Source organism: Sprattus sprattus (genome assembly GCF_963457725.1).
Source record: "Sprattus sprattus genome assembly, chromosome: 1".
Classification (NCBI taxonomy): domain Eukaryota; kingdom Metazoa; phylum Chordata; class Actinopteri; order Clupeiformes; family Clupeidae; genus Sprattus; species Sprattus sprattus.
In genome coordinates this window covers 65,855,220-65,870,599 of record NC_137920.1, presented here as the reverse complement: position 1 = coordinate 65,870,599, position 15,380 = coordinate 65,855,220, and the positions used below count along the sequence as shown (strand labels likewise).

General features: G+C 45.1%; 1 protein-coding gene across 2 annotated transcripts in view; it reads left to right on the top strand.

Moving 5' to 3' along the window:
* klhl13 (kelch-like family member 13) overlaps positions 1-15,380 on the top strand; it is a 78,031-nt gene that overhangs the window by 41,219 nt on the left and 21,432 nt on the right. For both annotated transcript variants that reach the window (XM_080855607.1, XM_080855606.1), the window contains 2 exons: positions 7,662-7,803; positions 14,374-14,506. In XM_080855607.1, the coding sequence (XP_080711733.1) occupies positions 7,662-7,803; positions 14,374-14,506 (275 nt within the window). The remainder of the gene's footprint in view (positions 1-7,661; positions 7,804-14,373; positions 14,507-15,380) is intronic.

Sequence of the window (15,380 nt, the reverse complement as noted above, 5' to 3'; positions counted from 1 at the left end):
CTCTCTCTGACTGTATGTGTGCTTCTGTCTGTCTGCCTCTCTCTCTCTGACTGTATGTGTGCTTTTGTCTGTCTGCCTCTGTCTTTGTCTTTCCTTTGCTCTCTGTCGGCATCTATTTCTATCACTCTGTGTCTGTCTGTCTCATTCCCTCTCTGTCTGGTTCTGTCCGTCTGACTCTTAAATTATCGCCTCTGTCAGTCTCTTTCTCCTTCTATTTTTCTCATTTGGTTATCATCTTCTATTTCTGTCTTCTATTGCTGTCTTTCTCTATGTGCTTCTTTTTCGTTGTTTCTCTCTCTCACAAACACACACACACACACACACACACAAACTGTCTGTCTGTCTGTCTGTCTGTTTTTGGTTGTCATCACCTCCTTCCCTCGCTATCTATTTTTCATCTCTTCCGATGTTCTGCTTACCCATCAACTTGACATTTATTTTTTCCTCATGTTTTTCTCTCTCTACCCTTCTCCTCTCCCACACTGATGGTCTCCCCTCTATTCTTCCAGCCTTTCTTTGCCCCCCCCCCCCCCCCCCCACTCTCCTCTTTTGCTCCTCTTTCCCACTTCCACCTGGCCGACGCTCACACTCATGGCCCGTGCTCATTTACCACGTGTCAGGCGGCCATCCCATCTGCTGCTTTTATGGATGCAAGAGATGTCCCAACCCTGTCCTGTCCATCTATCTCTGTTTATGTCCGTGCCAAAGACAAAGTCCTCAACCTCCTGTGTGATTGAAGTGTTTGTTGTCCTCCGGACAGGGGTGGGGGCAGTCTGATCGTCGGCTAGCTGCGGGTTGTTTGTGGTTGAGCAGACAAGCGCTGACCTGAGCCGACACACACACACACACACACACACACACACACACACACACACACACACACACACACACACACACACACACACAGACACAGACACACACACACAAAGCTGTCATGCTCTTGATGGCTGTGTTGAGGCTGGGGAGCATTATGGAGTGACACACTGGGAAGGAGTGGACCATCTTCTGATCCAGAAAAGCATCTCCATCACGATCTGAGTTTATTTTAGAATGTCCATTATTCATTTGTCATTTTACCATTATGATTTCATGTAGCGAGGTAGAACGAGAGAACCAACTCAAAGGAAAACACACACACATACACAATTAAAGCACTATCACCAAACAGTGCACAGTTGATGTGCAATGAAGTGGTTCTTTTAAAGAGCTCACACCGCTGTTGCACTGCAGGATAAGGACTGAATGCTCTTCACACCTCAGCATTTATTCATGATTTTTTTTTGTATTTGTTGTTTGATGACTCAGTTGTTTGATGACTCAAAAACAGTAGAAATGGTTGTTCGAGTCATACAACCACATGAGACGGACTAACAAAAACTGAACAGCAACTCCTTGAATGATCCTTTTGAATTTGTAGGTCAGTAGCGTGCAGAGATTCTGTCTGGATTTGTTCCAACCATGGAGCGTTCTGATTATTAGTTAGATAAGGGAGTCCAGGACCGACTCTTAATGCCTGCGTAACACGCTACAAGGATGTTCTCCACAGATCATGGGTATCAGTGAAACGGACAGAAATATCTCTCTCGCTCGCGCTCTATCTCTCTTGCGCGCTGCATAGCCTACAGTATGTGGGGAATAGAATTTCACTAATATTTATTTCAACAAACCGAACACAGCATTCCAGGATTTGCCCCCAACAGCCATTTTGGGTCAGCGTTGTATGAATCACCATCTGGAGTAGCTATATATATATATATTGGTGAACATACAAAGCAAGCTCAGGTCTAAAATGGCCTCCAGCTATGTCTTTTCAAGGTTTCGTGTGTTTTTATTTTTTGCATTGTTTTTTTTAAGGGTAGGGGGAGGGGGGTCCAGAAAGGACCTTTCTACTGTCTCCTTCAGTGAACAAAAAAAAAACTGCACCAGGTTTACTGTGTGCTTCAGATTGTGCCTGTCCCCACTGACCTTTTAGCTTTGGCAGGCAGGAATCTGGAGAAAAACATGTCATGGTTATAGAGATGTACAGCATTTCCAGTTATGGCTTGGTGCAAAGAACGCTCTGGGACGACAACAACTCCAAGCTCCCACCATCTGCAGTACCAATTGGCTAAATTGTAGCTTTGTAGTTCTGCTTGTTCCTGCACTTCTTCCAAGATGGGAACCACCTTGTTAAGAAATCTGTGTCAGAGCCTCAAAGAACCCAGTGTTTTTGGGGCATTGAGGGCGCATGGGTAGAACCCAGTGTTCTTGGGGCATTGACGGGGCGCATGGGTAGGCTGTTTTGGGTAGGTTTGTCTTGTGGCTTGTACCCGTCTTGTGAGCACACTTTCTTTGCTTTGGTTTTGTCACAGTGAGTGTAATAATGTATTTTAAAATGTGTTCTAAGTGTATCTCGTCAATTATTAAGACGCTTTAAAAATGAATTAAGCCACACTCCCTCACCCCGTCCATACCCCCCCCCCCCCCCCCCTCGAAAGGACAGCAGCATACACATGCATAGTTACACACACACATATATACACACACACACACATATATACACACACACACACACAACTTTTGGTTAATGCTTTCTTTATAATTTAACAGTTGCAATGTAGCAGTTGTTTAACACCGCTTTTGAACTTTTACCCCTGCATTGGTTGTCTTCCCGAAAGCTGGCACGGTCATAGTAAACCACAGGCCCCTAATTCACCCCATCCCAACCCCCCAACCACAGCAGACAGGGTGGGTACAGGGACCTAGACTGGCAGAGGAGGCGTGCACTCTTCTGGCACTGGTGGAGTGCCCACCGCCGCTAGGGTGCCCGTTTTTCATTATCATTGTCATCCAGTTTACAAGAGCAATTAAGACGAATCACAGACACACACACACACACACACACACACACACACACACACACACAGACATACACACACCCTCCTCAAAAGCCCTCCCCCACATCTTATTTAAGCAATTTAATTAATTATTCCCAAGCGTTTTTCAAAGGCAAAAACGCTGTGCGGTTTCCTTTTTTGAATGGAGAGGAGTCTCTGTTTCTCTGGGCTGGAAGGAGAAGGCAAGAGTGGAGAAGACGAGAGAGCAAAAATAGAAAGCGTTTCTTTTCTTCAAAGAGAGGGTGGCGCCGCTGTGCAATCTGTGCACACAAAGTTGTGTCTAATGAACTTTTGTGCACTAGTCTGAGTGCGTTTGTGTCTGTGGGTGTTGGCAATTGCGTCTGTGAGCGTTCGTCTGCGGACGTGTCAGTTTCTATGTGTGTCTGTGTGCACGCACTCGATTATATCTTTGACTATGACTATATCATTGGTCATCATTTTCTCCCATCATTTATTTTATGTGTAAAGGTCTTGAGTGTGTATGTGTTCAGTGTGTTTCTCTGTTGTTCCTCTGTTGTCTGTTGTGGTCATTTGTGATGTCAGTCAGGTGCATTTGGTCATGCATTGTGCTCCTGACTTGTATGTTTGTGTTTGAATGTATGTGCTGTTTTTATTTGTTTGTTTGTTTGTTTGTTTGTGTCTTAAAAAAAGCACTTTCGCTCAGGTTTTGTGCTGTTCTTTTTTCTATGTGTGTGTGTGTGTTCATTTCGGCAGCCACCAACACTCCTTTGTGGTGTGGACAACCCACTCTCTCCTCGCTGCCTCTCCAACTTACCACCTGACAGGGTAAATGCACCAATCAGCTGACTGTGCTGTGTGTCATGTGACGCCCCACTTCCTGTAGATTTCCCATTTCCATCAGTCCCATATGGCATCTAGCGTCCGCCTCACTGTGCCGTGCTGTGCTGTCGTCCCAAGGCTTGTGTTTGGCTTCCCCCCCAGTCTCTCTAGCATCTTGCTGTTAGCTCTCTCAATTGGAATAGATGGACGAAAGGCACACCAGAACTGCCTGGAAGTTTGTCCAAGTGGAGGTCAATTGTCAGCCTCACCTTGAAAGAATGCTTCTACACTAAACTGTTCTTAGATCAGTAATAGAGAGTTAGTTTTGTTGTCGTTTTTGTCTCTAGCATCTTGCTTTTAGCTCTCTCAATTGGAACAGATGGACGAAAGGCCACCAGACTAAACTAAACCCTTCTACACTAAACTGTTCTTAGATCAGTAATAGAAAGATTTAGTTTTGTTGTTGTTATTGATTGAAAACAGAAAAAACAAGGCAAGATGACTGTTCCTTTCCATGCAGAGATCAGTTTGTCAAAATGTTTTGCTGAGTGCGAGATTATACTCTCAATCGTTTTGTATTGTAGAAGCACTACAAAGCTTTTGGGAAATCTGCCAGAGGTCTGATTGCAAGTGTTTTTTGGCTTGTTAACCAGGTTATATCTGTTGTCTTTCTCCCAAAAAAAGAAAAGAACAAAACAAAGAAAGTCAAATTGCTTTCCTGGTGTTTTTTTTTATGTCAGCCAACAAACCTGTTCATTGGAACGCTTCACAGCCCTAGGCAGTTGGCTGGACATTTAGTTTTTTTTGTTGCCTTTCTTGTTTTTATTGCTCGTTTGCCACATGGCTGTCGCTTTCAAGCCTCACCCATCCAGCCCTTTGAGCCAGCATGGCGGACGTAATAAAGATCTATCAGAGGAAGCCATTTTGAGCCCTGGGAGGACTGCACTCCAGTGTTGACGTTTAAGTATGGTATTTCATTTAACTCATTTATTTATATATATTTGGTCATCTCGGATCTCTGACGCAAGAGATTGTGCCAAACCTGCCCCACACACACACACACCCCCCCCCCCCATCCATCCATCCCAACCCTATACAAGCTCCTCATCTGTGACTTGTGTTTGGCTCCCTCTGAGCAACCCTCGTTCAGATTAGCTGACCTGCTCCCTTTCATCAGGGCATCGGCTCAAATGCCTGGGTCCAAATGTTTGAAATCACACTATTGGCCAGCTCATCAAAGCTCATTCAAAGACATCTTTGAGCCCTCTCCATCCCCCTGAAGATTTCCACAGGCCATTCCAATGAAGCTGGAGGGAGCCTGCAGGCAAAAACACAGTGGATTACCATTATTAATCTTGTGTCACACATCAAAGATTGGCAAACGCATTGGTTTTAATGCACTGGGTGTCGTGCATCATTGGTGTTGTTATGTGATGTGTGAGTGGGCTTGTTGTAGACGTGCCAGTTTAGTGTTCATGTTGTGTATGTGATGTATGCTGTTTGTGTTGGTGTGCGTGATGAAATATGTGGGCCTGTGTGGTCTCTAGTTATTCTATTAGTCATTGTGAACGTGATTGTATTTATTTTTTTTATTTTGTTTACTTTTATATTTTTATTTAGTTACTTGTTTTGGTCTAATTTTAAGTATGTATGGGTGTGATGGTGCCCCATGGGTTATGCTGCTAGCAAGTGAATTTAATTAAAGGAAAACATATATTATCAGCTTGCATCAATTTTTAATCCGGAAGACATAAAACGCGAATTCTAATCAATCAACTGTTTCCACCGGCCCACAACACAATTACCTGACGGACGTTTATGAAAACCAGGATTTAAGGACAGAGGGTTGGGGAGTACTCAAGGTGCTAATGTGTTCTGTGCTCTTACACTAATAGCACTGTGGGATTAAAATTGATCGGCGGGTGCTTTATTTGTTCCCTGACGAGTGTCAACACCCACGTAATGCGGTTTAGTTTGAATGTTTTGTTGTGGTCATTGTGTTGATGTGTGTGCGCTTTGTTGCGGTTTTTGCCTTGAACCTTTAGGCCTGTGTCCTGAACCTTTTGTTGGATGGATTTTTCGATTGGCCTTAGCAAAGTATGCACCCTGAATACCCAAATGACACCCGTTCCTGTGTTTGTCCATCAGTTCTGTCAGAATATTGATCATATCAACTTAGTCATCATGCAGGCTTTCAGTATCGTTCTTTATCTGGATTTCTACAGATGTGCTCCTTTTGAGGTACATGATTTGTTCAAGCAAACGGAGGGGCGAAGAAGCACTGGGTGGGTCCAGAATAGCCATTCTCTCCCTGGTAAACAGAGACTCTCTCCTTGCCCATTTAAAAGGCCAGGGCTCTCTCTGGGGCTCCCGCTGCCCTTTCTGGGTCCTAAACTCCTGTGGGTTGCTGTCCCGAAAGCTGCCGTTGCTCTGCTACTAAGTTACTTTTTTTGTACTACATAAGAAACTTTCATACAAAGTTACTTTTCTTCTCTCTGGTGGCAGAATGAAAAGTGGGCTGGTCATGTTTGTCCTCACATTAGCCACAGTGGCTGCCCAGGGGTCCAACCTGCTCAGGCCCACGTTTGGCTGTTTATGATGAACAATCAGTGCATTCCTCCCTGAACTACAGATGTAAATGAATGGAGCGTCACACTAATTTCACTGCAAGTTGGAGACGTGGGATTCTGCTGCTGTGCCAAGAGGTCATCCCTGTTGAACCTGTGCCTATTTATCATAATAACTAGTTGAGAGGGTGCATTTAGAATGTGCTGTAAAGGTACAATGAGGCCATAAGTCCCATCTCATTACAACTATGGCCATACAGTTTATAGGGTTTGCAGCAACCTAATCCATTCCATAGATAAGTCTGTGAAGGGGGGAAAGGTTTTAGTGACTGTTGGTACTGAGCAGGGCTGTTCCCAGGGAGACTGCTTGACGTACCATAGTCATTAAGGTTATTATGGAAAAGCCCGGAAAACTCAGATTTCCGGTTGCCTTGACTTAATCACCATTACCTCGTAATGAGACCGACGCCAACATTTACAAGGTTATGAGCAATTTAATTTGGCTCAGTAGATGATTTCTGCCTAAAAACCGCAAACTGAGCTTGTTGACCCTAAATCCTACATCTTTTAGCTATATATATTTGCTCTGATTGCAGACAAAATAAATCAAGTAGTGCATTCAAATCAATTGATAGTGTGATCCCCATAAAGATGTTTTATGTAAACTTGGTAAAACATTGTTGTTGATTTTCACTAATTTAAAAGCAGGATTATTAAATCAATTTTCAGTGCCGTATGTTTGGTTGCGTGTGTATTTAGGGCTACTAGGCCTAGTGTTATAAGAATGGAAGGACAACCAAAGGACAAGTCCGACTTAACACAGAACTCCGAAGAGCAGCACAAAATGAAAAATCACAAGGGGCTTTGCGAGCCGAGCTGAGAAAAGCACCATCAGCCATTCTTCACCCTGTCTTCCTGTAGAGGTGTGGGCATGTGCTGGTATGAAGCAGGTATCTCTCGCTATGGAGTTGACAATGGCTCCTTTGTGATAAGGGTGGGTGGGGGGTTCCGAGAGGTCGGCGAAGTGGTGGGTGAACTATGGGTGGGAGCTCTGGGGAGAAGACTGAGGGTGGCACCTCAGAGACCAGAGGGATTCTCTCGTCAGCCATAATATTTGTTTCCTTTTTCCTCACATGGTTATATTTAATAGTGTTTGTGTTGTTAGGTGTGTGGTCTTTTGGTGTTAGCATGTTGATGAATTAAATCTATAGAGATTAGCCTGGTGTCATTCGGAGGTGTATGAGTAGAAGGTCGTGAGTGTGTCCATATGATTTGATATGATGTGTGGTCTTGTGTTGCCTTTGTGTAGAGCCCCGATGTGTTTTGTAACTCCCATTAGGCAATAACCCCTAAATGGGGTTATTCAATTTCTTTACTAATGTCTAATGTTTCTCCTTCCCTCTCTTTCTCTCCTTCCCTCTCTCTCTCTGTCTCTCAGATCCCTCGTGGAGGATGATGACCCTCACATGAAGGTGTCTCTGGGCTGTGGTGACATGGGCATATCCGCCCATCTTCAGGCATCGAAGACAGGCAACACACGTTTTTTCACCAGCAACAACCACAGCTCCGTTGTCCTACAGGTATGTGTTGTGTGTGTGTGTGTGTGTGTGTGTGTGTGTGTGTGTGTGTGTGTGTGTGTGTGTGTGTGTTTTTTTTGGGGGGGGGGCTTTGGAAGGCAGAAATAATACATTTTGTGTAAACATTTGAAGTACTTGGTCCCAAATAATTTGTTCTCAATGAGGGGGAGGTTTTTTTTTATTATTTTATTACTAAAATTAGCACCCACTTCCTCACCTATGAAAGGAGCACCTTTTAAGATCATAAAACACTGGTAAGGAAGATGAATTCTATAATTGAAATTCTTAAATGTGTACACACTCGCGGATTGACAGACGGGCATGCACACACATAAACCCAGTTAAAGACACACACAGAGTGAGAGGCTCTTAGGGTTCTCTACAGGAAGAGGACCTTTTGTTATCAATATTCCTGCTGTGACATCAGCCATTTCGCAGCATGCTCTGCCTCCGATGTGGAATGTTCCGGAACATCTAGGAGACTCTGCTGTCATGGCGACCTTTCCGCTGGAGGTCATAGACTTGGAAGCGCAGAAGGCTGCTCTTCAAAGGTCCTCTGTTCTCTATACTTCACGCCAAAGGGGAGATGTGGAAAAAAAGAAAAGAATAGGCAGAGAAAGAGAAGAAAAAAACGCAAAGACGGGAAGAAAAAATAATTTGAAGACAAAGCAATAAGAGTGAGGTGTTACTTGAAGTGCTTTAGTCTGCAGTATCTAGAGTAAGAAAGCCTGAGAGACAAATAATGACCCCGGAGATGGATGAGGGAGAACTCTCTCTCTGTTGTTCTTCACCACATCCAAGTTCAGGGAGGAAAAGGAAAAAAGAGGAAAACAAGAACATTTGATACCTGTCAATAATTTCAAAATAAAACTGCATTACAAATGGACAAAAAGTCGTTTTCTTCACCCAGACTAAATCCTGCACGTGGTGCTTGAAGGGCCCTCCTTCAGCTAGAGCAGGAAGTGGTGCATCTCTGTTTGTAAAAGAGGCTGGCGAGTTGTCTCGTCTTTTAAAATGGGATATTGGTTTCCCGTTATCATAACACTGTCAGAGCCACGGCTGAACAAGGCGTGATCGAGGGCGTTATGACTGCTTTATGACAGACTTGACATTTATCCCGGCTTCTAATTGGCTGCTTGCCACCCCACTTCCATGATGACTTTTTTAAAAGGTCTGGGGAGTTGCACTCTGGCAGGTTTTGAAGGGGAAAAAACACAAGATGGAGAAGCATATCTACTCCAAAAAAACAGGTCCCACTGAAAATTGGTTTAGATGGCTTTCTAAGGAGACACTTTTTTTTATGCATCTCCCTCAGGATTTTTTCACCTGTAACATTCCCACCATGTGACTGTGAGGGTTCGTGTTTAACAGAGTGTGTGATGCTCAAACTGTCCTACATTCCCCTCCAAAAACCCAGCAGAGACTTAAAACCAGACTAACCAGGGCAATTTCCTCCCACTGCAATGTCATGTAGAGGTCAGCGTAATGTTAGCGCAACGTTCTGTCAAGGTGCTCTCTCTGTATGTCTTTTTAAACCAAACTGGCTCCAAAGTCACAGCCAGCCAGCTCAGTCCAGTGTCAGAGTAGCGTTGGTAAAACGTTTGGCAGAAGGTTCGGTCACTCAGCATGCAAACTAGCAACTGGGCCCCTCTCTCAGCTTGCCGGTCGGCCGGATGGGTGGGTGGGCATGAACCGTGCCATGGGCCTGGAGGTCATTGAAGGGCGCTTGCCCGAAGCAGAGCTGCGTGGGCACACACACACACACACACACACTGAGGCTGGCACAGCGAGCTGCCATCCTCATCACAGGAGTTAGCCTGGGCAGAGTCTCTCTCTCACACACACACACACACACACACACACCTTTTGCACCTGTCCTGTGTGAGGGGAAATGAGTGCACCTGGAAGAAGATTAACTTGGCGTACGTACTTTTCACAGCCTTCTTGGCATTGCGTTTGTTTGGCTGCACTTCTTCTTAGCATTTACTCCAACTGTGTGTGAGTGGATGCATGTTCCTATAGTGTTGAATAGGCAGTGTTGTTGTTGCACTATGAGTTTGAGAGTATACAAGGTTACCGGTCAGTGACTGCCCTTGAGCCTTTTCAGGATGTTTTTTGTGTGTGTGATGGTTTTCATGTGGTTGAATATGGGGTGTTCGGTCAGATACAGTTCAGTATGTTGCCTCAGGCTTCACAGGAAGGTGTGTGTGTGTGTGTGTGTGTGTGTGTGTGTGTGTGTGTGTGTGTGTGTGTGTGTGTGTGTGTGTGTGTGTGTGTGTGTGTGTGTGTGTGTGTGTGTGTGTGTGTGTGTGTGTGTGTGTGTGTGTGGTAGAACTCTGTTGCGTGTGTGTGAGTGAGCATGTTCCGTATGCAGAGGGTCCCATGATCAACCCAGTCCATAGACAGTGACTGATTTGTGTTGTCACTGCGTGGGGAAGGAATCGACTGACGGGCTCACATTGACAGCTGTCAGCAAGCACCTGGTCGGATGGTTCGATGACTTTTAAACACACACACACACACACACACACACACACACACACACAGTGACGGATGGAGAAGGTGAGGGCATATGGAGGACGGTGTTCATCAATGGCATGGTGATGAACCCTGCTAGTCAGCCCAAACACACATCTCTACTCTTCCATGAAACACACAGAAAGACCTTTACAAACACAAACCAACCTGTGCACACGTATACACAGGCTCTGTGCTGCATTCATGGATGCAAAATATGGGCCACTTCCAATGTCATGTGTGTGATCATTTAAAAAAACTAGAAATAATAATAATTCAATTTTCCTTTGTGAAAATATCAAAGCTGTCATACATCACACAGTACCAGCTAAGCTAAGTGCTGAGATTAACTGTTTTCTACTTAATGACAAGGAGGTATATTGGAGACTGGAAAGAAGTGAAAAAGTGAATATCTCACTAAAAACCCATGACAGTGATTTACCTCTTCTGAATTCCATCTCTCTTTTTCTCTCCCTGTTTTTCTGTCTTTCATCCTGCTCTCTTTCTGCCTCTCTCTCTATCCAACACATTGAGCATGTGCTTGAAAGCCTGTGTGTGCATTCCCAGTAGGCTATACATCCAGCCAACACATATTGCATACACATGAACACACACACACTTGCGCGCACACACACACACACACAGTGTAGCCTGGTGAAATAACAGCACACGGCCTCTTGTCTGCCTGTGGTTTGAAATGTAATTGGAACGGTGGACAGCATCTGCAGGAGTGAGTGGCCCTGTAGTACCCTCTGAGCTGGCGGTACACAACTATGGGCTCACACTTGTAATGCATAACTCCAGTCTACACACATATGCTCCCACGCACACATACACACACACTTGTGCTTCGCCACACACAGCGACAGTTGCATTCTCAGGCTCATATGCACACAGATAGGCTGTGATGGCAGAGCTATTCATTAACCTTCACTTGCGGGCTGCGCCTCTCTGAAAACGGCAGAAAACGAATCGTGAGTCTGTGGTAGAAATAGTTTGACCAAAGTAACCACCTTTAATTGGATCATGCAAGCACACACTGTACATGCACGTGAATGACGACACACACACACGCATGCACGCAGGCACGCACACACACAAACATGCACGCAGGTCGTGCTGTAAATATCAGTGTATCTGTGGGCTCCTCCTGGCTCCCTACAGTCTTCCCCTCTTTTACCCATATGTCAATAAGACCGATGCTGCTGTTCTTACACCCTCACCGTATCAGCGAGCCGCTTAGCCGGCCACTGCTGCCAGATTGGCCTGCGGCTAACACGCCGTCGCTGATGCACTTGTTTCATCAGTGTAGCTGTGGGTTCTTAAAGACACCACTGCCACCTAGCTAGACTCCAGCTGTTTCTTCAAAACAATCTTGCACACACACATTGAAAAGTAAATGTTCTTCTGGTCTTGCTGTCTCTCTCTGTCCCTCTCTCTTTTTCTTTCTTTCTCTCTCTCTCACTCACACACACACACACACACACACACACACACACATACACACACACACACACACATTAACGCATGCACTCTTTATTTTTTCTCTCTTTCTCCCTGACACTCACACAAATGCATCCACTCAAAGCTGTTTTCATGCTGATTCTGACACACACACACACACACGCACACACATTAAATGCATTAAATGATGCTGAATAGTTCTTTGGTATTAAAAGTAATTGGAAATTAATTGACTGGAGGCTCCCAGGCAGTTGTCAAGAGGTTTGTCATTCAACTCTGGTGATTCAGTTCAAATTGAACTGCAGCATGACACTATAGCTGTATAAGCACTGTGCTGATGTCATATGGGAGAGGGGAGTTATTAAGCCAGCAAACTAAAATGGATGCTATAACATTGACGCCATTAATCAACTCATTACAAATAGCAAATTGTTTGCTAACTTCCCACTGTATGTATTTGTTTACATCACTATTATTTATTTATTTAATTGTTTGTTGAATTATTTACCGTTTCTTGGTTTATTTATTATTTGTTTATTGTCTAGTTTCACTTTGTTTTCCCCAGATGACCAAGTAGTAAAGTGGGTCATCCATTTTCATCGTGTCCTTGCTCAGACACACACACACACACACACACACACACACACACACACACACACACACACACTCCCCACGCTCCATGGGAGTGTTCAGTAATCGACAGGGATCCGCCCCAGCATACTGGCCCCATGGCAATCACACCACTCAGTCTCCTGGCTCATGCCTCCCCCAGCTTTGTGTTGTAGATTCCGGGAGAAGGCCACACCGTGAAGGCCAGAGGCACCGGTGTCTAGACCGGCATCCTCTGAGGCTGCGGGCAGGGGGGTGTTGTCTGTGCTGGTTGTTAACTTGATGCAGCTCGCTCACTAGAGATACCGTATACCTCAGGGCTTAAGAGACCCAGAATGCAGAGCTGGCTCTGACATTAGACCCCTAGTGCATGCCTGTCACTACATAAAATACAGAAATTCTTAGTATTATTGAGTTTAGATTTTTAGTTTTTATTCTGTTTTTCTTTTCTTTTCTTTTTTTTTATCGGTACCCGCCACCAGCCCAAACAAAGCAACGACACTGTACATAAAATGGTGCAGCAATGTCCCAGAGCAGGATCTGCTTTGTGTGCCCTTTTGTGCTGAGTTTCTGCTTAAGGTTTCTTCCTGTTAACAGGGAGTTTTTCCTTGCCACTGTCGACATTGTGCTTGCTCTAAGGGGGTACAGGACCTGGGCTCTGTAAAGCGGCTTGAGATCATTTTATTGTGTTGGTGCTATATAAAAATCCCTTCCAGTTCTCAAAATACAAAAATGTTTTTTTTTTTTTTTTTGGTCCCCTACGCCACTGCTATTCTGGCATCTCCTGTCTCCAGTCAGAGTTTTCCTCCTCTGTCTTGTTCCTCACTCATTGTGAGCACCGCCGACAGACTGCACTTGGCCTACTTATTCCCCAACGCATCCCAGTCCAGCATCCCTCTTTAGCAAATATGTGGGCTGTCTTTTTCATCATGTATTGTTGTGTTGTTAATATGTTATTATGTTATATATCAAATCTATTTATATATTTTGGTGTGTGCTATTATTTTCTGGAAGTGGATTTTGAGTAATCCCATAGTGAGGAGTGAGGCTATGATGATTGCACCAGAATGAATAGACCTCCATCTCTATTGTCTTTGTGGTCTCCAGATGATGCATTTATTTTTCCCTTTTCCGCATCCATTTAAAATGCGTCAAGGTAAAATAGCGTGACTCATGTGTCCTGGGGTGGGGGGGGGGGGGTTTAAAATGCCCCCCACCACCCCTGACAGTCACTGGTAAGTGCAGCGACAGCATCTCCGGGGCAGAGGAGACTTCACCCTTGCCTGTCACTCAAGCTGTCTGGAGCACAGCCTAAATAATGGCTCAGGCTATCTACTTCCTTTTACCCTGTCTAATTTCAAGATAACACTTCCTTCTTGTTGCTCCCGTCTTTTCTCTATGGAGTCATTAAAACCATTACGGAAATGATTGTCAGTTCAGCTTAAGCCTGTGGAATCTGCTAGGCTAGTTAAATAAGTCTTACGCTGCTTTTTACTGTTCTTTTTCCCTTTTTTTGGGGTGGAAACTCCGCTTCTAGTGCACCCATTTCTCTTTTTAGTCCAATGGCCCACAGAGTTACTCATCTTGGGGGGGTGTGTGTGTGTGTGTGTGGTGGTGGTGGTGGTGGTGGTGGTGGTGGTGGTTCAGAGAAGCTGGCCTCACTAATGTGCTTTAAAGGAAGATTATGTTCTGAACATTTAATTTGGGTTAAAACTCAAGGTCACCTCTTTATCCCCCTCCCTCCCTTTTTGTATATCCCTCTTTCTGTCGCACTCTCTCCTTTCCCTACATTCACCCTCTCCATCTCTCTTTCTATATCCCTCTTTCTCTATCCCATTCTCCCTCTCCCTCCCTCCATCTCTCTTCCGTTGTCTTTCTCTATCCCTCTTTCTCTATCCCATGCTCCCTCTCCCTCCCTCCATCTCTCTTCCGTTCTCTTTCTCTATCCCATTCTCCCTCCCTCCCTCCATCTCTCTCCATCAGGGCTTTGACCAGCTCAGGATAGAGGGGCTGCTGTGTGACGTGACGCTGGTTCCGGGTGACGGAGACGAGCCCTTCCCCGTGCACAGAGCCATGATGGCCTCCTCCAGTGACTACTTCAAAGCCATGTTTACAGGTAAGAGGGGGATGCATGGAGTGGGGGAAAGAGAGAGAGAGAGAGTTGGGACGGGATTGTGATGGGGAAGAGTCAGCTGGAAGGATGAAGAGAGGGAGAAAGAATGATGGAAGCTTACATTTTCATTAAATCGTGAGATGCCCCACTAACATCAATATGCTAATTAAGAAGTGCAATTTTTCCATGTGATGGAGAGAGAGATGCCTGCATGGAGGGGGGAAAGAGAGAGGGATGCCTGCATGGAGGGGGGAAAGAGAGAGCGATAGAGAGAGAGAGATGCCTGCATGGAGGGGGGATAGAGAGAGCGAGAGAGAGAGAGAGAGATGCCTGCATGGAGGGGGGATAGAGAGAGAGATCCCTGCATGAAGGGGGGAAAGGTTTGGTCTTGAGGTGAGCTGGGTAGGAAGAGTGAAAAGAGAGAGGAAACTGGGGAAGGGTTACAGAGAGAGGGGAGGACAGTATTTCCATCTAAGAGGATGGGGTGAGGAAGGATGGGGAGAGACAGAAAAAGGAGGTCATGGGAAGAGCATTTATGGAGGGCGATAGATAAAATGAGAGAAAGAAGGAGACTGTGAAGAACGCAGGATGGGAGAATGTTTAGAGAGAGAGGGTCACAGGAAGGAGAGGAGGGGGGAAAGCAAAATGACAAGAGCGTTTCAACAATGTTGACATTTTGATGTGTCTTCACTGGAGCATAAAATGAAGCCACTGTGTTGCTGTGACAGATTAAATACAAAAGAAATGTATCCCCTGGCAGGAGAGAGGGAGGAACACTACACACACCTAGAGAGGAGAAAAGTGCTAGTGACAGAGACTGAATGAGACTGAAGAGAGTGTCTGTGTGTGTGTCTGTGTGTGTGTCTGTAGATGAGAT